This window comes from Periophthalmus magnuspinnatus, chromosome 22, assembly GCF_009829125.3.
Source record: "Periophthalmus magnuspinnatus isolate fPerMag1 chromosome 22, fPerMag1.2.pri, whole genome shotgun sequence".
NCBI lineage: Eukaryota > Metazoa > Chordata > Actinopteri > Gobiiformes > Gobiidae > Periophthalmus > Periophthalmus magnuspinnatus.
The window spans coordinates 16908255-16934879 of NC_047147.1; the positions used below are offsets into that span (position 1 = coordinate 16908255).

At 39.8% G+C, this 26625-nt stretch overlaps 3 protein-coding genes across 3 annotated transcripts in view; 2 read left to right on the plus strand and 1 right to left on the minus strand.

Annotated features, from left to right (window-relative positions):
- Positions 1–2510, plus strand: part of rps6kl1 (ribosomal protein S6 kinase-like 1) — a 29247-nt gene extending 26737 nt beyond the window's left edge. The window contains 5 exon segments of the mRNA XM_055231027.1: positions 295–1545; positions 1760–1849; positions 1975–2057; positions 2170–2265; positions 2357–2510. Of these exon segments, the coding sequence (XP_055087002.1) occupies positions 295–1545; positions 1760–1849; positions 1975–2057; positions 2170–2265; positions 2357–2467 (1631 nt within the window). The 3' untranslated portion in view covers positions 2468–2510.
- Positions 2511–2760: 250 nt separating this feature from the next.
- dlst (dihydrolipoamide S-succinyltransferase) lies at positions 2761–7458 on the minus strand. The gene is made up of 15 exons (XM_033987635.2): positions 7362–7458; positions 6731–6764; positions 6615–6654; positions 6378–6439; positions 6222–6296; positions 6086–6141; positions 5900–6008; positions 5636–5803; positions 5391–5476; positions 5206–5303; positions 4238–4368; positions 3826–3899; positions 3662–3745; positions 3418–3585; positions 2761–3348 (listed from the first exon to the last, which is right to left on the minus strand). Exons 1-15 carry the CDS (start codon positions 7422–7424, stop codon positions 3214–3216), a joined length of 1383 nt encoding a protein of 460 aa, XP_033843526.1. The 5' UTR covers positions 7425–7458; the 3' UTR covers positions 2761–3213.
- A 495-nt stretch (positions 7459–7953) lies between these two features.
- On the plus strand, positions 7954–17406 carry prox2 (prospero homeobox 2). The gene is made up of 6 exons (XM_033988487.2): positions 7954–7996; positions 8968–9356; positions 10476–11567; positions 13341–13448; positions 15155–15349; positions 17021–17406. The coding sequence occupies exons 2-6, from the start codon at positions 9012–9014 to the stop codon at positions 17186–17188; spliced, it is 1908 nt and encodes a 635-aa protein (XP_033844378.1). The 5' UTR covers positions 7954–7996; positions 8968–9011; the 3' UTR covers positions 17189–17406.
- Positions 17407–26625: the final 9219 nt, after the last annotated feature.

The following is a 26625-nucleotide window of genomic DNA, read 5'->3' on the forward strand; positions in this document are numbered from 1 at the left end:
CAACATTTCTGCATATGAATAATACTCACCATTACATATTGTAGGCCTATAGAATGTTGGCGTGTTATCTGAAACTCAGCTACAAAATTAAATGTTTTGGGGTCTGAAATCCATTGTTCTGCTAAAGAAACAGCCAACATCAAAATATTATCACTATACATAACCACCACCCTAATAATTTGAAACTGGAAATGTCTGCAATACCACAATATCATAACAAACATTGGACTTTGAGTTTAAAACCTATAACATTGTACAAGTTTTTAATATCAATATCTCTCATTGTCATTTTAGGTGGAAGGCTCTTCTCCAAACTGCACAAGCTTCGTCACGAGAAGGCCAAGGAGCACCCTGAATGCACCTTCCCTGGACAACACCACACCAGGATGAAAACCAGTCACACCTCACCTGCCATTAGCACGGACTACCAGCACAACCACAACGGGGGGCAGGGAGGGAGGGCATCGCACTCCCCAAACACAGACCCCACGGAGGCTGACTTCATGCACAGGGTGGACAACTGCCGGACCCACTCTTACATTGAGGAGACCGGCTGCTTGCAGAATACCAGATCCTCATTTTTCACTAACCTTGACCGCTTGTCCTTACATTCGGGCCCCTCTAAGACTCAGCTCAGCGCGCATATCCACCCACCTGCCCCAAGTTTGTATTTGCAGTCCGGCGTATCTCAGGAAAAGCTTGCTCTTCCTCTGTCCTGTGCACGCATCAATCAGGCTCTAGATGTAATGTCAGGATTGGATCAGAAAAAGACAGGGACAGGTCTCATAGAGTGCAGTTCAGATTTTGAAACTGCCTGGAAAGCCACAGAAAAGAGTGGAGAGAGAGCCAATCTTTATGCAGTGGCAGAGAGTGTGATAAAGTCTTCTCCAAAATCAGGAAATGGTGAGAGTACCCCTGCCATTTTGTACCTTCCACTCCACTGCCAAACCCAGATGCATGGTAGAGCAGCATGGGATACCAGTAATTGTGAACAAGGATCTTTTTTAGGTGACAGCAATACAGATCAACACAGCAATGATAAAAACAGTCCCACCTCTGAGGAAAATAAAGGGATGGTAGTGATCCAAAGTACAGATCGAGCAGTGTTTTCAGAATATAGAGACACTTCCTGGACTTCTGCCTCCTTCTGTAATAACATAGATGGCAAACAAGGTTCGATTCTGGATATGGTCAAAAAGGAAGTTGAAAAGAAATCAGGTGCTGAGGAATCCAAGGGAGCACCGTTTTCAGGTTGGTCTTGGTTTGGGAGTACACAGTATAAGAAAAGAGAGAAGCTAAAATCTGACAGCTCAGATGGATGTGGAGAGGATCAGATCATTGAGGTGGATGGGTGGTGTCACTTACCTCGAATAGCAGTGAAGACCTCCAAGCCGGAGAAAGCAGCAGCAGCACAGTGTTGGGGGCTTCCAGAGGCTGAGGTGCGTGTGTGGGGGGCACAGGTCCTGCTGGCCCTGGAGAGTCTGCACGAGCAAGGCATCATCTGTAAAGATCTCAACCCCAGGAACATTCTGCTCACTTTTAATGGTGAGCATAGCTACAATAGGCTATTTATATGGGATATATTATTGTCACAGGCTTTTTTATGATGATTGTGCAAACATACATGCAGAGCTTTAGCTTCAATGCTCTTCTATTTACTCACTATTCTATTGTAACCATTTACTTATTTTTACAAATGTAAAAATGTAGCTAATAATCCCCCACTTTTTAACACAATATTTGTTCTATTGACTTACAGGAAAGGTGTGTTTGACATTTTTTGGCCAGTGGAGTGAAGTCCAGACAGAAATTTGCACCAAAGCCATGGAGCAGATGTACTGTGCACCAGGTAAAATCTTCAAGACGTCTCCTTCTTTACAGTGCCCTCTAGTGGCAAATATAAATTATTGAGGAAACCAAAAATTACGTTTGATAATGCATAAAATACTAGAGATAAAATACTTATTTCTACAGAAATTGGAGGTGTGTCAAGAGTCACGGAGGCGTGTGATTGGTGGAGTCTAGGGGCTTTGTTGTTTGAGCTACTAACAGGAATGGTATGCGATCATCCATAATCTAACTTTAATGAGTTATAGTTCTGAAACTGTGTCACTACGTTCTGTGATATTACACTACGTGCACGTTAAAAAGTGTGTCTCTGTTGAGCAGCCTCTGTGGCAGCTGCATCCCGCGGGAATCCACTCTCACACACAGCTGCTGATCCCAGAACACCTGAGCGCCGCGGCCGCGTCTCTGCTCACTGAAGTCAGTATCCGGGCTCTATCTGCACTATGTACTACATCTGGTGACTTTCTGTGTTTTAAAATAAGTTTCAAACCGCGTTGTTGTGTTGCAGCTGCTTCAGTATGATGCTGGATATCGTCTGGGCTCGGGAGGTGGTGGTGTGAGTGACATCAAGTGCCATCCCTTCTTTAGCGCCATCTCCTGGAAGGCTTTAAGCTGCTAGGAGGCAAGAGCAGAGCTCTATCAAACACTATGAAACCGTGGGTATGAAACTGACAACTGCGTAGAGTCGGTGAATCCATAGAACATGCAGTTTTTGTGCTTCCAAAATGGAAATCAGAAAATAAAGAGATACAAAAATACATCCTTTGACTTTTTCCTCTAAATATAGGCCAGTTGTAACAAGGTCATGGATAGAGCAACATTTTATTCGTGTTAAGAGAACACACCAAACATAAGCTTGAGAATGATAGTTCCAGATGTGAATGAGTTCCCCAAATTTAATCAAAGTTCCAGTTCATTAATGCAAATTTATTTTTAAAAGTTTCTTTTAAATAATCTGTTACACAGCATTTCATTATAATGAAATACATGGCATAAACATATCTTCCTCACTTCTGACATTTCATTTGAAAACATGTGTATCTTTAACCCAGTGCTAGATAAAACAATACAATGCAGTTAACTTTGCCATCAACTTGGAAATATGCTGACATTTTGATTTGTATATAGAAAACATAGGTGTAGTACAAGTAATAGCTTTTGATCTTAAGACCAGCACCAATTAAACTGCCAAACCCAAGCAGTGCATCGCTACCCCTGCAAGCCTTTAAAATGTCCATTGCACTTCCAACTGTTTCATAAAATCCCTTTCTATTGGCTTATTACAACAACTGCAGTCATAGTAAAGTTCACTGGGTGAGTTGGCCGTTGTCTATTGTCATCGTTGTTTGGTTGGTGATTTCAATTTTACATGTCAAGAAGCAACACCCTGGGGTCCTCTACCACAGACTTAATCTTGCGCAGGAAAGTTACTGCCTCTCGTCCATCAATAAGACGATGGTCATATGTCAGGGCAACGTACATCATGGGACGGATCTCCACCTGGACCAAAAGATACTCATATTTAAAAACTGGAAATGGGTCATGGTTAATGTTAAAATGCTATTTCACCTTTCCACCAATAGCAACAGGCCTGTCAAAGATGCCATGCATGCCCAAAATGGCAGACTGAGGTGGATTAATGATAGGTGTCCCAAACATGGATCCAAAAACACCACCATTGCTAATGGTGAAAGTTCCACCATCCATATCTTCAACAGCAAGCTCATTTTTGCGCGCCTGTAAAGATTCAAAATATTCATTAAAAATGTATTCAGATCATACCTCAAAACAAAAAAAAGACAAAACTCTTTACCTTTTCTCCCAACAAATTAATGGCTTTTTCAATGTCTGCAAAGTTCATTCCCTCAACATTTCGAATAACTGGAACCACCAGACCCTGTCACAGGTAAATTTTAGCAAGTTATATAGTACTGCATTAAAACCTTTATTCAATTTTTCATTATTTCAGAGTTTTACCTTTGGTGTGGCCACAGCCACACTGATGTCCACATAATCCCTGTACACAATCTCTTTGGTTGTATCATCAATAACTGTAAACAAAAATGTAGGTAAAGTGTACTGGTTACATTATAGTGCATAATGAAAAGCATGCATCAATCTCTGGAGTCACAAACAAATAAAAGTGGTCAAAGCCACAGACATTTTTAAACTCTTTAAACCTAAGTAATACAGAAAAGCTTCCTTTAGTGGTTGGAAATAAATAGGGCAGTTGGTAAGGAGGCAAGTGCACAAGCTGACATGGTTTGAGGTTTGGAAATGAAATATGGGTCTTTGTTCACCACACATCTTTATATAGTGACTTGATACCAGGACGTGCAAAGACACACCACCAAGTGGGTTTTTTTGTTCTTAAAAGTTACAGTTGTACCGGCATTGACAGCAGGTTGGTCACTGAGAGCATAGGCAGCAGCTTTCACAAATGCAGACATGAAGCCCAATTTGATGTTGTGCTTTTTCAGAAAAGCATCTTTATAGCTCTTCCTCATTTCGGAGATGTTACTGTGGAAAGAATAAAGGGCAAACTGTTATTGTTTTAATAGCCTTTACAGATGCAGAGGCAACCTATAATGAATTAGACCAACTGAGATTGGGCTAATAATTTTTATCACAAGCATTTTTTCCTTGTGTAACTCACTTTTTAATTGTTTGTTTTCCTGTCTATAACACTGTTGAAGCTCTAGGGTTTCTTCACTAACACAATTAGCCCCTCCCAAGACACAGACACTCCGAGAAAGAAGAGAAGAAGCGATAAAAATCTTCATTTTCTAGAGCCTGTAAATCTTATTGGGCTGTCATAAAAGCCCATATCAGTGGAGGCAGTTCCAGCACTCAGCACACAGGTCTCTGTGGGCCCTCTTCTCTGACTCGCTCCTTCGGCTCCAGATGAGCCCTAGCCTGGGAAGTCTTCCTCCAGACCGTCAATGTCAATCTAATTAGGATACATAGAAAACCCTGAATAGCGGAAAGCTGACACCATACATTTGCGGGGAAAAGAAATCCTCAAAGTGTCCTCTTTAGTGCTGAGGGCAAGTGCAGACAACAACATTTCCTTGTAAATTAATAAAACCTGTTTTAACCATTCTTATCTTGGTTTTAGATGGAATTATGACCAAATATTTACATTCCTGTGTTTAAAAGGGTATCAGTTTTCAAAAAGCTTTTCCGATTGGGCTGATTCAATCTATAACAATCATCTTCTGTAAACCATTTGTGTTGTCTTGTTAAGGCTTTTAACACATCATAAACTAATTCTTTACTGTAAATAAACACTTTGTGTAACATGCTAAACTTTAATATTGTACATTAAGGACATATTAATGCAAAATAATTTCTTACCTCATGTCAACCTCATTAAAAGTAGTCAACATCGCACAGGTATTTTGAGCTTCCTTCAGTCTCTGAGCTATTCTCAGTCTCATCCGGTTCATCTTGACCTAATTTACAATATACAGATAACACTGTTTTATTTTAGATGCATTCAACTTTACTAAGAAAATAAATTTGATATTAACTGCACCAACCCTGCTCTCTGTCCTGGCCCCTTTCACCACTCCTTCTGTTTGAGCCACTGGTGCAGCTGGAGCTGGGGTGGGTTTGATGGCCGAAACTATAACAAAGATTTACAAGTAAGTACTTTACAATGTAGAACTTTTGCTGAGTGTCCTGAGAAACTCAAAAATTAAATCATGTAATGTAAAGTAAGAGTACAGCTGTCACTGTGCACACTTCTCACATGACACAGACCTTCTGTTTCCCAACTACTAACCTGGTTTGGCGGCCATAGCATGTGCTGGCACAGGTGGCACAGGGGGCATTGTAGTGGGAATGGGGCCCACGATGGAGGGAGGGGGTGAAGTGGGAGAGGGGGGAGGAGGAGGGGAAGCTGTAGGAGGGGCCTCCACTTTAGGAGCTTCAGCTGCTTTAGGAGCACCCGCTAATAAAAGTAGAAGGACATATTATCGGCTTTAAATGACAATGCAATGACAAATATGTTAAAATAAAATCATACGTAAGAACAGTTAATATTTACCTCCTTTTCTAAGCTTGAACAGTGGAGTGCCACCTTCAACTTTGCCTCCATCAGGAACCAAAAGCTCTTCGATCACTCCAGCAGCAGGGGAGGGGACCTGTACAGATGTCTGTAGAGAAGGAACAATAGTATCCATATTAAGTAGATTCAAAATGTTGAAAAAACACATCAGCGTAAAAAGCTAACCTTATCAGTCTCAATTTCACACACCACCTCATCCTCCGTCACAGTGTCTCCAACAGCTGTGGAAAGAAACATCCACTTCAGCATTTCAAACCAAGCCCATTCTAATTATAAAGTCATTGCTGGAAGAAGTGCTTACCTTTCTCCCACCTCACATCTCCCTCTGTGACGGATTCTGCAAACGCCGGGGTCTTAACTGTGACAACGTCATCTCCTAAGATATTATAGGACAAACTTCATGCTTAGTTGAGACATAGCAGTTTAATATCATAACATTTAAATTATTTACACCTACTGTAGGCTGCAGATGTCCTAAAGTACTGAATTTGGAAGACACTAGACCGAGGTTGTGAATTTCTGATTGAAAAATGTAAAGAATAAAAGAGCAGTTACATAAACAATTACTATCATTTTGTGTGGGAAATACTGTATGACAATAACTACACAACAAAAACACATTTAACCGTTAAAATTTAACTTAAAATTACAGTTATGTTTATTATTTGGTGGCACTTAATACACGTGTACTTACAGACTTTTATTGTAAATTACACCATGACTAGTAGAGAGGGCTGTGGATTTCAAAAAGAATGCAAAAAAATTACACAAATGACATGGTTGATTGAGCAGACGAGACTAACAACATACCTGCAGTAGCTTGACGGGAGAACACTTTATTTCCCTATGACAACAAAAGCAGAAAGTTAGGCCAAGGGTCGCAGCAACATGTCTAACCTTTGGCATTTACATTGACCAGCGACCATGGGGTTTCAAAAAAATCTCGCAAAATGACTCAACTATTTAACGCGTGTTTTCAATTAACATATCCGTGATGCTAAGTTGATTAGGTCAATACTACGGTGTGGACACTTTGTTCATAAGTATCACACCAAAACTACAGACTTATCTACCTGCTTATGACGTTCGTGTGTATTTAGCATGTCGATGCTAGCATACAGTTAACTTAACCTACAGGAATCATTTGGATAGTTTGTAACTACTTAGTCGATTAATTATGCTTTGTAAAAGACTTTTTGTATAAACAAAGGTACACCGTTTGCGTATGTTGTTTGACTTGAACACAGACATAACCAAAGATTTCAAGGAGTGAAGTGTCATACTGTCCTTGGCTCCCAATGTTACGGCCTGTCTGTGGCCTACAGCAGCGAGCAGCTAATGCTAACGCTAGCTCCCATAGAGACACACTGGACACACATGCAGCACCGAGGCTCCGAGTAACGGCCAGCAGCACAGTATCACGCCACGTACTGTCGCCTACCTGGCGAATGACGGAGAGGGAACGTCCCAAATTCCTGGTAAGACACCGGGAACGAGATAACATGATGGCTGTGTGACAGCAGCCCGGTCAGCGGAAGGGAAGTCCGGTCACGGTAAAGAGAGAGAGGCGAGGAAGCGGCGTGGGACAAACCAAGTGGTCCGACCGGAGGGGTGAGCTGACATGAGCGACTCTTACACTGGTATTATAACATGAACCTATGATTATGGTCAAGAATAAAAACCCACTCAATTTACAGGTTAACATAAATATAAGCTGTGAAAACACATGTAAGATAACCTCTTTCCCCCTGAGGTCTTTTTAATTCTTTTGTTCTTTATTATTCTAACTTTGCATTTGAAGCTCAAGACAAACAGACTTATCAGGCTAATGTATTTTATTTGCTCTATTTGTTTGCCTTTTTACAAACATATCATTTATATAATTTAGCATAGTTTGATAGGCTGTAACCACAAAGCCATCTCTACGCTGACGTAGACTTGAGAACCCTAAATAAATGACCACATTTGTTTTGCATGACCACGCCCCCTCTGTTTGATGGTGCGCCGCCTGCTCTTCACTCCTGTCCAGCTCACAGAGGACAGGCCAGTCCCTCACAGCTCGTCCCAACGCAACAGGTGAGTCCCACTCTGCGCACTACATCTTTTAACCTTGTCCTTTTCTCCATTGACCATTTTCAAAACATTTCAAAACTTTTAACTCTGGGTAGATAAGATAAGGTTTCATTTATATGTGTCTGTGTGCCTTCTTCCCCAGTTTCAAAGTTCGATTTGTCTATTTATTTATTTTATTTTTTAGTTTTGGGGAAAATATATAGTAGGCATGTAGCTTATATTTAGTCTGTTTAATGTACACCAGAAGCTATAAAATAATTGTAGGTTACACATAAAATATTATATTTTATATCAAGCCAATTTTAATAAAATTGTTACATTGTTACATGTTACATAACATTTCTAAACAAAAAAATAAATCAAATGACCCCCAAAGCTTAGGATATATTTTACAAATACATAAGAAGCTCAATTTTGTTTTGGTGGTGGAAGTTATTGCAAAACACAGCACAGTCATAGTATTGCACTGTTTCTTAGTGTACTTATCATTTAAGTGTTATTGTTCTTACAAAATTTAATTTAGTCTACTAATAGCAATTACACATAGTTGTTTACCTTACAATTTATTTAGACAAGTATACATTTATATGTTTTATTTTAAAATATTATTTTAATTATGCATTTATTTAGTTAAAATGTAATTTTAATCTCTTTAACGGCTGAAACATTTAATCAGAAGCCTGGAAAGTGATTGCTCTGTGTTGCCTCATCATCAATTTATTCTGTAACGTGTTTGGCCTTTCTTACATTTTTGAGACAGAATTTTTATTTTCAAAGTAGAAAATTACCAATTGATCTTTGCATAGAAATTCTTTATTGACATCTTATATTGTTATTGGATTTGAACACATAATCAATAATTTAGAAGGTTTTCAACTGCATTTGGATGATAGATGTTTTTATATTGTGCTTGTATTTTGCCTATTATCCAAATTGTCCACATAATATGATTTTTTTTCTTTTTACAATTCCAGATTGTTATTTTGCTTGTGCCGTGCTCTTGTGCCGCGGGTTGAGTATGAACCTCAGTCTTCCTGATCAGAGCATGCACGGCTCGGGTGAGGGCGGTCTAGACGAGGACAAGCCTGAGGTCCTGCTTCCCTGCTTCAGAAGAAACATGTATGAGGAGCCCCTGCCCTCCACACCCTACTCCAGCGGCTCCATCATCTCCCAGCTCCTGAGAAAGACCCTCCCGGCAAAGAGAGCCATGGAGGAGGGACACTACTACCTGTGCAGTGCCGACTCTGGCCAGGAGGACCGCAGCAGTGTCTCCTCCAAGGACAGCATGGCAGAGGCAGCATCCCCCAATGTGTCCACGGGGGCCAGCTTGGAGGGGGAGCATCCCATCAGTGACCACCTGCAGGTAGGAATGCCACAATGTCAAATTTAAGTGCTAAGTTTACTGTGAAGAGAAACAGAGCAGTTTGGTCATGGTTAATATTTATACCTGTGAAATCATTAATTTACTTCTGATCAGTTAAACACCTTTTGCATGGCTGACTTTATTCAAACATATTATTTTTCTATTGAAAGTTATGTCCACTATGGTTTGATTTTGGGAATATATTACATTTAAATAAAGTGTTGTCATAAATCCTACAACTATAATTCTATACTTTTTAAAATGTCATCAGAATGTTCAAAATACTAGAATAGATGCAAGATGAAAATAAAACATTTATCAATTATTATTTGACATCAGCTCTAAATGATACTGTTTATACAACAACCAATAAGCAACAATTTTGAATTTCCAGTGTAGAAATGTCATTTAGTTTGCTATAATATTACAAATGTAAAGTAAGTACTATTTTCTAATTTCAAAATTATTTATTTTATCTTCACAAACATATAATTTGTGGTAAAGTATGTTATAAATATCTAAGTAAAATGAAATTATTGTGGAGGTGTCCTGGTTTTATCTTTTCAAAAATTCTAGTGTCTATCATAATTGCCTGGAAATGAACACTTAATGTAAAAGACAGTTGTAAATGTCTATAAACTGGGCTCTGATATCACTCACATGTATCTGTGTGTGTATCTGAGTCGTTATCATTTACCAAACAACCACTGATTCTGTTCTCTACTGAAATAGTTTTCCCTTCACTTTTGCCTCCAGTTGTCTCCATTCGGGAATTTAAAAAAATATTTGATTACAAACTTTTAAAGGGTCTGTTGCTGGGTTTCAGATTCTTGAATGTGATTATGTCATACTCTCAGTTGTCCTTTTGATTACATTGTACTTGAAATGTGCCATGAAATATGGTACATTTTTATAATGATCATTTTTATTATTTACTAGTCCCTTTATTACAACAGAAACCTACATTTTAACAGTATTAATTTTAGCTTCCCCGTCTTTATTAAATATTATTGGCCTGTAGATTGTTGTGATGTCATCTGAAACCCAGCAATATTTATACTATTCTGTGACATCAGTAATCATGGTTAAATTTACAATCTATTTACTCTCCTCTCGCAGGCAAAGAGAGCAAGAGTGGAGAACATCATCCGTGTGATGGCTGGCTCTCCAACCAGCCGGCCGCACGGGGATGTCGATAAGTCCGAAGTGGAGGTGAGAGAGGGGAGGGAAGTTAGAGACCCCTACAGGGAGAACAAACGGAAACAACGACTGCCCCAACATCAGGAACACAATTTAGACGTGGGTCGAAAATTAGGACGTGACAGCAGCAGTAAAGATGAGGAGTGCCACAGACTTAAAGAGCAACTCCACAGCATGCAGCGACTCCTTCAACAACTGCAGGAAAAGTTTCTACAAGTTTATAACCAAGAAGATCCAGATGACGAAATGAACTTAGATGAGAGCACAGAGTCGAGGTATGTCAGCTCTGAGGAAGATTTTGACAGGAAGAATACTAGAGTGGCTGCAGAGTGTAAGGATAGGGTCAAATTAAGCTACATAAGGGACAGTTTAGAAGACACATTGAAGGAGGAGCTGTCCCGAGCCGTGGGCGAGTGCGTGGATCGAGTTTTCCGAAAGATGACACCTACAGGGCTGGACATGTCACCTCCTCAGCGCATGTGCTCCTCTCCAGATATCAGTGTGGAGAGAAAGGCAATTCAGGAGCCAGCCCAAAGCGATGACACGCAAATCAAAACTCACTCCTTAGATTATTATGAAGAGTCCCACAGCCCCCAGGATCAAACCGAGGCTCTGTCGCTGGTGGTCCGTAAGCCTGTCGTGACTCCCCTCAGCGCCCCGTCAGTGAAAAGACCCTTTCCCGTGCACCAGTCGCCCTTCCAGTTCAACTACAGTGCCCCGCTCCATGACAGTCAGATCCTGGAGCACCTGTTGAAGTATGGCCCGCACTCCAACTTCCTCCCCTGCATGCCCACAGCTGCTGCGATGGACAGGGGCTCTCCAGACACGGTCGATCTGCCCTGGGACGCCATCGCCATGAGGTCAAAGGTCACATCGGGACACCTAGGTCATCACCCGCGCCCCTCTGCTCTTGGGCCGGTCACTGTGGACAACCTGTGTCTGCCCCACGTCAAGCTGGAGTGTGCGGAGCTGCAGGGCATGGCTGAGCGGAATCCGTACATGTCACTCAATATATCCTTTTACTGTAATAGGTTTAATTAAATTATCTTTGTAGAGCCCAAAATCACAACAGCAGTCGCCTCACTGGCCAATTAGGTAAAAGACATTATAACTAAATCTAAAATGTAGAGTCTATAACTTTATTAATAATTCAGTGAAATGTTGTGCAGCGCAAATATTTCGCCTATTAAATATTACTGAGAAATTTAAATGATAAAATCAAGTAAATTACTGTGATTGTTATGGTCTATCGTATATGTCAACCAGGAGTAAAATCTAGTCTGTTTCAGTCAAAGGGCCACAGTAAGATAAAGTGGCCACTCGGGTATCAGTATTCCTAATAGTTATGGTATATTGTATATTTTTCTAATATCACAGAGCCCAATTGCTTAGTTATGTTATAGACTCTTGATAACATGAAACATTTACCTTTTGATTTTTACAGCAGCCTTCTACATCCATTTGAACAATGGCTAGTTGAGGTTCAGCGCAGCATGGGCAGTTCCAGTAACAAACTTCAAGGAGAATTTTTTCTTTGATCTGGCTAACCCCATAGAAAATTATAGCATCTTCTTTAATCTGAGCCGAGTAATGACTTTAAGTCTAGAAAAAGACAAATAAAAAGGAATACAAGGCTTTGATAAGAATTGCCAGGAACAAAAGCCAATTTTTCAAAGGCAGAGAAAGCATGGGTTTGTGTTTCAGGAAGCCTTGTTTTTTCAGACTTGAAAAGGTGCAGGATCTTTTTCCCCATCATCAGAGTGATAGTGGTGCATCTAAAAGGTCACATCTGAGTGCTGCTGCTACTGCTGCAAACCACAAGTACCTCCCCAGCACAACACTTGAGCTCTTGTCTTCAGCGTTTGCTGTTCCCCTGTCACAATGAACACCGTTAAGAATAGGATAGTGGCCATTTCCCAGAGGAAAGTCAACACAAAGAACCTGCACATGGTGCAAAAATGATACAGTTTTTACTTTTACTACATCAAATTAAAATTTATTTTAAAATTGAAATCCATGTCTCAAAACAAGCCTAAAATGGAATACTTCAGCTGTATTGATATTAATTGACAGTAATATAAAGAGATGTGTCTTAGGATTTGCTATACCTTCATGGTGCAAAGAGCTGTTTTTCTCTTTGAACAATAGCACATCAATCTTTAATTCCACCTTCCTCATTTCAAAGGTAGTATAGGATTCCTAATAAATATATGGTATAGTGGCCTGATAAGGAAATATTATGACCTAAGGCATAGCCTACAGAAGCTCTGCTTCAACCCGTCTTCATGGCCAAAGGCTGAGACCCCAGGTAGAATTAAATTAATTTTTAATTGTCATGAAAGAGATAGCATATAGACTACAATGTTAATCCTATATAGGACAACATATATAGCACACTGTATGGTTCACAAATGTTTCCTTCACCCTACCTATGCTGAGTTTTGGAAAGTATACACAATGCAGCATATGCTGTCTTTAAATCAACCTAATTATATCTCAAATCAGCTCATCTCTTTAGAAACATTTCCAAACAAACTGTGGTAACTGCCAGACATGAAGTGCTCTGCTGTCTAATTAAAAATCCCTAATCACATTTAGTAATTCTGTTTTGCCAATAAACACATGTTAAGGCCATTATTGACTCTCTGCTTAATGCCGAGCTGTTCTTTAGACAAATTGAATTTAGCCACAGATTAGGGAACAAAATACTCTGTGCCACTATCACTTTGCACTGTGTGTGTCTCGTGTGTGTAAATTGTATTTGGCCTTAACCTTAAAGTGAACATCCAGGAGGGTCTCACGCCCAGCCATCTGAAGAAGGCCAAGCTCATGTTCTTCTACACCCGCTACCCCAGCTCCAATGTGCTCAAGACCTACTTTCCAGACGTCAAGGTAATTTTATTCACCAGTATAATTATGTTTACGACTCTGGCGACTTGTGCCAGTGTGTTTGGGACCGAAACATTCAGCGGTGTGTCGGAGGAGAGACAAAGAGGCAGAGGGCTTAAATAACAAAGGCGCTGAGCTGCTAGTATGTCCTGGGGGCAGAGGGAGATACACGGGCATTCTCTCTTTAAAAAGGCCACTCCAGTCAGCAAATGGACTGACAAAAGACTCTGTAGGAGCGGCAGTGCTATTGAGTGTCAACACAGGGTTGGTATTAGAGACGCTGCAGTGTGAGTGTGCAGGCGGCCCGCCGGGCGGGCGGGGGTCTAAACACAACATCCTGTGGCCTGGGCCTCGTGGCAGGCCTCCTTTGGCTCCTCTATGCCACTCTGTTATGTCCTTTTGTTACTTTGTCCAGTTTGCTGCTGTGTGCTTGTGACCTCTTCTATCCTCTAACAATATGTGAGCTATCACCTTGTTTAGTTGTTTTTCTAACTTGGCCTGGAGTGGCCAGTCAGATACATTTAAATTTTGTGGTAATTTCTTTCAGTAAAATTTGTGCTTTTGTGTTTATGTCTTTGCCTTAGAGTTGTCCTTAGTAATACACATTTAAATTAGAAATTAGAAAAAAGAACAAGGCTTTTTTGAATGAAAATTATTGTTTGACAGGAAAAACAGTCCAAATTGATCTGTGTTAAAATTATTTGTGTTAACCATAGACTGTATAGGTCTGGTTAACGCAGGTCTAACCCACACAGAGAAAGGATCGACATTGTTCGCCAGAGTGTAGCATTTGTACTCATTAGTGAGAATGTGAGTTGTGGCAACTTGTTGTCTATTCTACAAGCCAGTTCATTTAAAATGAGATGTCTAGCTGTTTCCACCCAGCACATCTCAATCTATTGTTGTTATTGTTTTAGTGTAAATAATATGTAATTTGTCTCCCAAGAATTTGTTTAATAGATAATATTAACCCAAGATTAATAATTACAAACAGTACTTTATAACCATCGTTATGAGTATAGGCCCTTTTGTGCCCTTATTGTGAACCTAAGAGTCAGTCCAGGCCTGTCCCAGTCTGACTGTGACCCTGAGGTCAGGGGGGAGGATGCTGGGCGGCTGCCTGTGTCACGTCTCCTCCTGGCCTAAACTCCGGTGGTGGGAAGTGGCAGAGCACAAAAGCCACCTAATCCCAGTGTCTGATTCCATCGTATCAGCCCGAGTCACCCAGTGTCCTTACGCCGCTCTCACCCGCCACACCACACACAAGAAACGTCTTTGATGCCTGCCCAGCCCTTAGGCATTTGGCTCCTTTCTTTCTGGATGACCAGATAGAATAACAAGAATAATGTCAAGACACACAGCGCCCCGACAGATGTTTTTTCACCCTGAACAGTGGTGGGAAAAGATCAGAGTCATTAACGTCAAAGTGAGTGACGGACCATCAGGTGCCTGTGCCCTGCAGGTACGAGGCAGACCGAGCCACAACAGCACACTCACTTTAGATTGAATTGAAAACACATCTTCATATTTTCAAGTCAAGTGAGATTGAATTTTTAACCAACCTTTTTAATTAATTTCCAGAACAAGCTGCTTTTTTATATGTCCGTTGAGGTCAAAGACTAATACACATCTTCTGTTCTGCTGCTAGGAATGGGTTTTCAAACTAATTTAATAATACCTGTTCCTTCCTCTCCCTGTCTCTCGCTTAGTTCAACCGCTGCATCACCTCTCAGCTGATCAAGTGGTTTAGTAACTTCAGGGAGTTCTACTACATCCAGATGGAGAAGTTTGCGAGGCAGGCCATTGTAGACGGGGTGGGGGACGTGAAGGACATCACTGTCAGCAGAGACTCAGAGCTGTTTCGAGCACTCAACATGCACTACAACAAAGCCAACGACTTCCATGTAAGTCTCACTAATAGTCACCCTTTCACTTTTTAACTAGTTCTACACAGTCAGCATTACATTAGACTAACACTAATCTAATGTAGTGCTGACATCTTAAACTAGCTGCACCTGTGATAGATCATTCCTTACAACCATTATCTAAATTCCCGAGTGATGCTTTATCAAACTGTGGGAAGAGGAAGCCACAAAATCCGACTAAAACAACTGTGGATTAGAGCACCGGCACGCCTGAACGCGGCCGAGATTGCTACTGATGCGGAATGCTGAGAAAGACGCGGCGGATTGTGAGGGAGAAGGGCCTTCGGTGGGAAAGGACTGCATCGTTTTCTTTACCTTGGGACCAAGACATTCCTTTCCCAGGGATGCTTTGTGTCAGGAGATGAGGGCAAAGAAAAATAACTTATACTAACAACTGTTGTGCTAACTCGCCAGTGGATGGGAAAGAAGTGCGGCAGGGTGGATATCTCCCAGCATTCTTTGCTACCAGCAGTCCTTATGCAATGATGAAGTTCAGTTTCAGGCGTGGCACCCAACTACTGTAGTGTAGGTTAACAGAATAGAGAGAGATTTGCTGGCGGTTCCATGAGAAAAATTGAGAATGACAATTTTCATACTGCAATCTACTACCATCCACAATCTACTGCAATCTAATTTTAAGAAGTCTATATAAGACTAGGGTTGTCAGAAGTATTGAAAATCAGATGCTAAATCTAGAATCAAGGCTAGATCCTCATTTGAGCAATTATCAACACTAAAAAAGTCACATTCACATGACAGAAATGAACCTTTCCTGAATAGCTTTTGAATGATCTTGATCTGTGTCAGAACAAATAAAAGACTACATAGACTAGTGTATGTCTATGGACTACTATGGAACCTATCTGGACGACTGAGGGATTACACAGATATAAGACCACATACTAATATTAAAGAAAGTACTGCGATTTAATATTGAAAATGACATTCTTTTCTCTAAAAAAAGAGTGTTTTTATTATTATTGGGGTATCGGAATCAACATTTAGCTTCGAGTATATTACTTAGTATCAAAATCTAATTTGAAATTTTAGTATCGTTACACTATATGAGACACATGTTTTACTATATAATTCATGTAGTCTATAACCATAATCTGGTCAAGACTTAATAATGAATGCCACTTATGAATAACAACAGATTTCAAAACAATTCATCAACGTTCTTCAGTTCACAACCATAACAACAGGCTTTACATTTTTTGCATCTCACCTGTGAAGATGGCCTTTCATATTCATAATCCTAAATCAATAATGACACCGACTGCGAAGAAGCTACATGTTTATCTCTGATTTTATTAGTCTGACCCCAGTGGGATCAGGAGTAACGCTCGTTTATTTCTAAGGATTTGTGCTTCGCCTAAAACCCCTCAAAATGAAAGCTTACTCAAGTTCACGTTGGAAAAAACAGGCAAAGCTAATCACAGTCAGTCTTTAATTCAAAGTTAATGCTTGCATCGATGCATTTCTAGTGCGGAGAACAAAGAGAGGCGCTCCCTTTTATCGGCTTTGAAGACTTACCGTACACTTAGTTTGTGTGTTTTGAGGAACTGACTTGCAGCCGCCCTCAGCATTAATTTAAGGATTCATATGGAATAACTAACTAGCTCACCTTTACTTCTCTTTGTTTTGCAGGTTCCAGAGCGATTCCTGGAGGTTGCAGAAATCACTCTCCACGAGTTTTACAACGCCATCTCTGCCTCCAAAGACTCGGACCCCTCCTGGAAGAAGGCCATCTATAAGGTGATCTGTAAACTGGACAGTGAGGTCCCAGAAGAGTTCAAGACGTCTTCCTATTTATAAACATGGCTGCCAATCGACTGCTTATATAGTGCTTTTTAGTGAAGTGGAATGTAGATACTAAGAACTATAGCTGTACACACCTGTAAATCTGTTAGTGAATGCTGTTGTGTTTTGTTGATTTGATTTTTAGTGTTTCTTTGGTTTGAAATGTTCAAACTAAAATGTAAATATGAAATGTTTACAAAGGTTTAACTGTGAAATCTGGCACAATTGAAGTTATTGGCACTGACCTCTTAACCACCATAAGTTTCATTCTCTGAGGCATTTTTGCAATTTTTAACAGGTTATGATAAGACTAAGGTGAAGTTGTAGTCAGTTCTGTAATATAAGTGTGTATTTATAGGTTGGAGCTTGAGCATTAAGGAAAAAAAATGGATAGAAGTTTATTTTAAGCCCACTCTGGTCAGTTAGTAGTTACCTTCCCATTATACACTGGAGTTAATGTTATGAAGAAAAACATGGTGCTTACAATTTTTTACAATTTAATCTTAAATTTACAATTTTATTTGCAATTATTTTGAATTCCTGCAGCATTGCTTTTATTCCACCTTTGTGTTCTTTTTCAGCTGTTATGTTGATTGGTCTAACTACACAACTATACAACTGCAAGATGTAAATGTAAAATAAATGAAACAATTTTTTATTATGTATTAAGACATGTATGAACTGCAATTAAATCACTCAAATTCAATCGCATTCAGGTTTCTTCCATTACAAAACAGACCCTCTTATTCACACCTGGTAAACAATGCCATCCACATTGTTCCCCGAAGCCAATTCAAGTGACCCCTCTAGGCGCTTTCATTGTGCGGACTGTCCACACGGATGTGAACAACAGCGGCCATGTCTTAAAAAGTGACCACAATGCATTCCCTCCTCATGACTAATGCGCACAGTGACCTCATGTGAGCGGGAGTGCTACACAAGCAAAATTCCACTGACCCATTCATGCTTTCTTCCAGGCATCACAGCTCACAGCCAAATAATAATAATAATAATAATAATAATAATAATAATAATAATAATAATAATAATAATAATAATAATAATAATAATAATAATAATAATAATAATAATAATATGGTGCATTTTTAATAGAATTGGGTGTATATGAAATAATTTATAAATCAAATATAATGTCATGTAATCATTAGAAGATTTCATAAATACCTTGTATATCTGATGCTTGTGTCATGTGATCAAGACACAGAGGGCCCTTTCCAGTCAAGAACATCATCCAAAAACCTGTGGAAAATTAACAAATAAATGATGATGTCAAAGAGGAGACAGATATTGAGAATTATGAAATATTTATGTATTGTGTCATTAATTATTGCCTATACCATGTTCACATATTTTACATAGACTTAGAGCTGGGCTATGTAACAAAACATTAATCATGTTTTGTACTGAATGTTTTTATGGGGGATGCACTTATCCAGTTTTTTCAGTTCTGATACTGATACTCTGGCTTTAAGTATCTGCCGATACCCAATATAAACAATACCGGTGTTTCTTTCAAAACACCATTAACTTACACCATTAATTTATTAAAATAAATCCAACTGTATTATGTAACTGTTATTTATCTTGCCAGTAACTACTGAACTATAAATAAATTAGAAAAGACATTCTAGGCCTACATCAGTCAGTAAATAGTCTGATTACATCATTTAAAGGTCCAACCAGACCGATACCCAATCCAACAAATTTTCCTGTATTAGTGCAACATTCAACCAGTATCCATATCGGTGCATTCCTATTAAAAACAAATAAAATTATATATTAATTTCCTGAACAAAAACAATACATACTTTTAATCATTGCCATTTAACACAAATTGTCACATTTTTCCTCCAAAGTCAGAGATATGTTCCAAACCACATGTTTTTACTGAGGATTAGCCGTGGACCTCTCCATTAAAAAAGCTCAAGGTGGTCATTGACAATTAGAAATGGCTGAATCTTAATCTTGATTAAACTTTGATTGATTGCACAGCACTATATTATTGCCCCAACTTTTTAAAAATTGGTTTATACTTTATGACCTACTATAGTCACTTTAGACAAGTCAAAATTATTTTCAGGTGATTGAATATTATAAAAACATGGCGCTTCTTGTTGCTGCTGAGATAAAACAGCCAGTGCCCAAAACCAAACATTTAATTGGAAAAGCTGTCAGGTACCCAAGCACCAATTACATCAGAAATGATAACATTAAGGAAATTACAACAATAGTCTGTTTCATGAGAGAGACAGGAGACAATACAGCCCACTAATCTTTTAATACACATTTCTTTCCAATTAGACCAGTCTCCTTCAGTAAATTAATTTATATTCTCAACTCAATTAAAATACCTGTGGTCCAAAGCAAAGTGCGATGCTCAAATTAATTTGTTGTGTGACATTTTCTGAACAAGACTTGGTCACCTCTGATAATAATGAAAGAAAACAAAGGGAGTGCCTTCAGTTGTTGAGCAGGCAGCCCCAGGCGTCAAGAGCACAGACTTCACCACAGTGATGGAAATTGTTTTTGGAGATAAGAGGAAGTATTTTATAAAACAAATCATGCTTTGTAATGAAGATGAAATGGGAATCAAAAGGTGACAGAAACAAGAGCTGAAAATGAACGTAAAATGACTTTGTTTGAGCTATATGCGAACCACTAATTTTACATTTGCGCACTAAGCTGATTAACGCGGTTTTATAAGGAGAAGAGAGTGACTACTGCTGTGATGTGATGGAGTTCTTGGAGTAACAGCGTCATCTAGTGGTCCTTTTCTGTAGTGTACTCAACCCAACGCATACTGCATAGCTGCAATTACATACCCACAATATTATACGAGAGAAAAAATATTCAAAGGTATATTCCACAGTACATTATCATATACAAACTACAATAATTAACCATAACCTACAGCAAAAGAGGTTTCTGTGTGAGAAGGGCCAAGACGGGCTTCATTGATTGGATGGGGTCAGCCAAGGTCCCATCAATAGAGTAGCTTCTAAAAGGTATTGAAGCCTCCTCAGCTTAATTCAGTGTCCTAGAAAAGAGAAAAAAATACAGGAAAAATACAAATGATTGAACTGTTGATGTAGTCGGTGTTAAACTGCCACATTTAAAGCATTGTGTGGTTAATTTGTGGTGGACTTGTACTGTACACTGTTGAGACACAGATAATTTTGTGCATTAGGGATGACATGAGTGTGTCCTTTCCATCGTTCAGGGCAATAATTAAAGAGGACGTGTTATGCTTTTTGGGGTATTAAGTATTAAACTATAACATACATAGATGCTTATTTGTCATTTTGGTCATAGTAAACTTCATTTTTGATCACCATAGCAAGAAGCAGAATAATCACAAATAAGTACAGAGAAGTGGGTGGAGACAGGGGGTATAAGGGGAAGCTGAAATTTTCTGAGCACTCAAGCCTTGAATGCAGGACAGTGGAGGATTACTCAGACATAAAGGAACCAAAGTTAAAAAGATCAAAATGAAACTTCGAGTAAGCTAATGATATGATGTGGAGTGAATGAATAATGCAAAAGCGACTTTCAGTATTAGGCCTCGGGGTCTAGGGAGGGAAGTCTGGGGTGAGGGAAGTCTGGGAATCCCTGCGTAGACAGCTGTCCCCATGACTCTGCCCCAAATAAGCAGAAGAAAATGGATGGATGGACCTTCAGTATCTGAAAAAACAGTATATAAGACAATTGGGTAGGATAGTAATATGCATGAAAATACAAAAAAGATCTGAACTTTATCAACTCAACAGCAACAAAAGAAAACACAACAAACTGATTAAAATAAACTATAAAACATTATTTAAAATGTTGCTACTGCTTGAAATTATTATAACATTATTTTTCTGTGGGTGGTCCTGGGTCAGTTGTGAGGTTATTTTGGGGGTCTTGGCTTGGAAACTATTACTATTGTTTCTATTACTAGTATTATTATTATGTGGTACCAATAACTGATACACAGATACAGTAAAAAAAAAAAAAAAAAGAAAAAAAAAAAGCCAAATCCAAACTTCATGCTTTAATCTTTTTACCTCCTAATGTTTGTGTATAGAGTATTAGTGTCTGTGGGGACGTGTGAAGAGCAAAATGAGGCCAAGTGTATTAAACGGGCCACAGTAAAGACAAAAGAGAGATCAAGTGCTCCACAGCAGAGCACAAAGAAGCCATAAGAGCTGGGGGCCACATGGGGCAAAAGGGACAGGCCCCGGTCTAATCTCTCGCCTTTTGACTCCGGCTTTTGGCACGTTCACAGACAGAGGGCGCACAGGGGCCAGGCCAGTGCAACTTGAGCATGCAGGACGCTGACTTTAGGCTGCCCTTCAGACATCTACTTCTTGGTGTAGTTGGGCGCGATCACCAGTAAATCTTTATTAATTTTAATTGGAGCCCCCATTTAAAAGAGCAATTAAAGCGGATTAATCGAGCCCATCCCGTATAATGTCTTCTGTTAATTAGTTTGTCAGCACTGTTTTAATATGGCTTAATGACTTCATATTTCAGGGATGACATTAAAGGGATGCTGAAGGAAAAGAAATGGCCTTATCACAACGTGCGACTTTAATAGGAGATGTCCCCCCAGCAGCGGGCAAGGTCAGGCCCTGGGGCCGCAGGGAGGAGCAGACTCAGGGTGGCACCACGGGGCACCTCAGGGAGAACAGCTATACTCTACACAGAGAGGAACAGATTAGGGCTCACATCATGTGTGGCTAAGCCAAGTGCATCAAGCAGGGTTAGCTCTGTTTAACTGTTGAGGATTTCAGGGCCAATTTGTGCTGTTTTACCACCCATAGAAGATAAATACTTCAATGTTCTGCCACTTGAACATGTGATGTTAAAGAAGACCATCTTAGAGCTGTAAGCCTGTTCGAACCGACTGTACATATTTATACAGGTAACTGTGTATTTATGCCTCTCCACAACATTCTATGTGATGGGGATAATTGATAAACTTTGTTGTCTGTTTTAACATTTCTTTTGTACTGAGGCCTTGAGCCATTATGGAGCAGCCATGGGACACACAGAGCTTCTAGTGCACCCCTGCTCACTGTGATGGTGGTTATGGTGTGGTTGTGCATTGGAGCTACAGTCTAAAGTGTGAAGAGCCAGATGGCCAACAGCAGCATTAAAGCTGGTAATGGCTGAGTGTGTGATGTTAACACACACAGAGCTGATGTAGTGTAACAGCACCTGAAGTGCACATGATGATGTTCCCCTCGGTGGAGCACCTAAAGCCACAGAAGCAGATAAAACCAACAGCACATCCTCCTTATTGCAGCCAGAGCTGGCGTGCATCCCTGCTAATTTGAGCATGCCCTCGTACCTCCACTCTCCTCAGCACATTCATAAATCTCATTCCCATTATCCCGCTAATTAGCCGAGATTACAGGAGCATGTAATGCCCCTGCTTCCCAATAGATGGATTGGAGGACGCTCTCTTTGTTTTGAAATCACTTCCTGATTGATGTACAGAGCCCTAGTTTGCAATTGTAATGGCCCAGATGTTAACAATCAAATGCGTTTCCGCTCCAGGAAGTAACAGTCTGTCATGGAAGAGGAGCCAGCGGAGCGTGTAACGACACATCACAGGAGTGAGGAAGGAGGCACCAGCGCCAGGAGAGATGGAGAGCAGGAGGATGGATGGACAAGGTGAGGAGACAGGGCTGTACACAGCTGATGCTGAGAGTCACTGAGAATACACTGAGTATGTTTGAAAGAAACTAGTCCTTACATGACATTTTCTCATTTAAGTTTATTTTCTTCAGTTAAAATAAATGCTTGGGCTCTTAAGGATTGAAGGACCTTAAGGAGCTCATAAGAGGCTGAGAAGAAGTCTCCTGCAGTCTCCACATTTAAAGTTCTAAAACGATTTGTTTATCAAACAGCAGAGGGCACTATTGTCTTACAAACCATCACACCTGCACATTATCCTCCAGTCTTGTTTTCCAGCCTTCACCAATAAATCACGTTCGCAGATAGTTAATGGATATAGAAGCAGATCATGAGTGAGCTATCTGTGGGGCGATAATTTAAGTGAAGATCCCCGCATTGATCGCAGTGAAAGGTTATTTATTTCAACAATAATGCAGGACACAAAGGGGGAAATCTGGGCAAGATTACAGAGCTAGAGTACGCTAGAGTTCTCATCTCCAATGGAGCAGTGCGTAAATTGAGTTCACTTTCCCCAATGAAAATATAGACTGCAGTTTATTTCAACTTTATGCACATAGAAAGCTGTGGCTCTCTCTTGGGGTGGCTGGGGACTGTGGGGATGGTTGGCCCAATAAGCAGAGATTTAGTTAAGACTTTGAAAAATGCCCCTTTTGTCCCTGGGTTTCTTGGAGACTGAACTACAGAGGTAATGCAAGCTCTTCTGTCCACAACATCTCATCACACCAAAACAGAAAAGAATGTGTCAGACAAACAATAAACAGCTCTCGAGTGTGCCTTTGTTACACTGGGTTTGTGACTATACTATTTGTATTCTGCTATTATGGCCCTGTATTCACTGGTGGACTGGAATAGAGCAGAAGAACCACACGGCACATGAGCCAAGTGGGCACAGGGATACTCCAGTTGTCCTTTCATGCAGAAAAATGCATGATTAAGGCCCAACTGACATGCCTAAAAAGTCCTGGAGAAGGAAAAGAAAATGGCTCCATATGTTGCCCCATGTGCTCACAGCTCTGCTCAAATATGGCACTGTTCGCTGTTAGCTCACAGTGGCCTCTAATCAGCGGGGCCTGACAGAGCCGTGCAAGTACACAGTAAGGTACTTAAAAGCTTTGGCTCTCACTCAGGGCACTTGGGTATATAATGTATACTTTTACATGTCTATCATCCTCTGGGCTCTCAACTATGCTGTCAGCACAGATATGCATCAGACATGGATCCAATGCTGTGTGCGATATAACCATTGGGTAAAGGATAGGAGTCCTTGAGCTGCATGATAAGCACTGTCACTGGGACGTAACATATGTATCTATCCCATGCTTTGCTTTACGCTCCAGCAGGCTGGGCTCTGACTTTACCTGTGGTGGCAGGTGGGTCCTCCCAGAGTGAGGAGATCAGAGCAGAACAAGCAGCAAAGAGAGGGTAGAGTGCAGAGAACAGAGGGCTCCTCCACTGGGACCCCAGATGGACCTAATGATCACCCAATCCTACCAGACACTGAACGGGGGGAATATTTGGGTGGCTGCTCTCGTGTCCCGCTGTGCTGCACCCCAGGGTGTACCTGCTGCTTGCTGCGTGGCCCAGTGGCATGTGACAAATGGTGACATGCTTCTGCTCCTGTGCTTTCGTTAGATGGGCGTCCCTCAGATCCATATGTCTGCACAGAGAAGAATGGAAAACAAAAAGAGAGCATACATTTAGACGCCAACAAATGAATATCGTTCTGCAGCATAAACGTGTGCAATTCCCAGCCATAAGGGCCTAGTGGAGATGAGTATATGCTCTGCCGTCATTTTATTTACATATGGATGAGTCCATTTTTGTTTTTATGCACACCACTCTCTTCATTAGAATGTGCAGCTCCAGCCATTCAAAGGGAGATCATATTTCATGGAGGAATAAGGAGAGTTCCAAAGGGTTTTGAAGGAATAAAACAAGAAAGAGGACAACTGAGCTGGGCCTTCCACTGAAGTTCCAGCAGCCGTTATTAAAAGTGCAGCATGATTGATAACCTGTCAGTCATGGGGATAATCTGGACCAATCGGGTGTCTCTGAGCCAGCTCTGCTTCCCGCCCTCATCCTTTATGCCCCTATCGCCCCCAACACATCCACTTGCCATTGAAAACCTGTAATTGAATGAGTTTTTGTCATTATTGTGATTAATCATATTAATTTGAACTAATTAAGAGATGGTTCGAAGTTATGACAATTAGATTAATGAAATTAGTTTTAACTTTCTTCACTCTAGTTAATAAAAAAGGGAAATCAGAGCAGGACTGTTATGAAACAGTTGGCAATCTGGATTTTGGGACTAATTGAATGTCTGATTTTATTAATGATGAAATTTATAAAAGTCCTTGAGGGGGAAATTAACGCAGATTCAGCTGCTAAGAGTGGAAAATTAATTAGAATTCCTAGAGATATTCCTGTCATTAAAGGCACAGGCCTGTTAACCCGCTGTCCACAGTGAGAGTGGTAAGAGTACAGCTCTCCACATTGACTCAAGGGGGTGTATTGGGTTTTAAAGGGTCACATAGACTAAGTATCTTTTAATTAACAGGGTCATGATCACCAATTATTTATTCAATTATTTTAAAATAAATGTTATCTTTAGTCTGCTCCACTCAATTAAAACGATATTACCATTTAAAATAAACTTTGTATTTATAGTGGGCGACTGGGCATATTGCAGTTTAAGCATGTTTGCAGTATAAACAAGCTACTTACGTTTTTAGGAACCAATAGTCTTCTTACACAGTGTTGAAAGTTTGGTATGACAGTGAGCAAGCAGACCTGTTTTATTCTCAAAATCTCTGTTTTCTTTTCAAAACTCTGCCACACCTAAATAACCTCACCTAGAGGTTTTTAAAGTGCGCCTTCTATGAACCATGTGGCCGATTACAGAACTGCAGTTTCTTTTTGCACTTTTTTTAAACAGAAATAATTGTTCAGCCATGTTTGCAACGGGTTTCTTTTTGTTGTCTACGAATTCAAGAAGAGATTCACTTTGTCTAACCTATAGGCATATGTTTGTGTGCAGGTTCATTTGCCTCTGAACAAAAATTATTATTATTTTCAACCACGAAGGTGAGTTATATTCTTTGCATATTACCTCATAATGAGCTATACTAAAACCGTTTGTTTACTAAAATATTCATGCATTGCAGAAAGAGGTTTTAAAAAGAGAAAATATAACTTTTCTGTGTATTTAAATTTATTAAACTAAAACATACATATATCACAATTTTTCTCCTTATTTGTCTATATCAGCTTAGTAACAAACTGATGTATTCAAAACTTCAGAGCTGGGATGCCCTACCCCTTCAGAGTGGCATTTCATCTTAGAAAGTGACAAATTTTTCTATTTAAATATATTTACTGTTGAAAAATGTCTATGTGACATTAGGCCTGTCCTCGACTTACAGTGCCGTATATGAAAGCTGGAACAATACTTTTTGGAGGTCAGTATTTATAGTGTTTACTTTTTCTTTATGCTACTTTTTTGGTATTTTTTTGGCTGTATAATAAGCCGTAAAATACTGAATTAATAAATTCTATGACTCAATACAAATACAAACTAAGTACTAAAGTGTTTAATTATGCTATTTATTTATTTATTGCAGCTCATGACCTTTTAACAGTATTGCAGATTTAGAATAGTTTTTGTGGTTTAAATCTGCTCTTGGGTTATTGTGTCAGTGGCATAAATTTGTTTCAGTGTTATTGTTTATCATCTATATTTACTT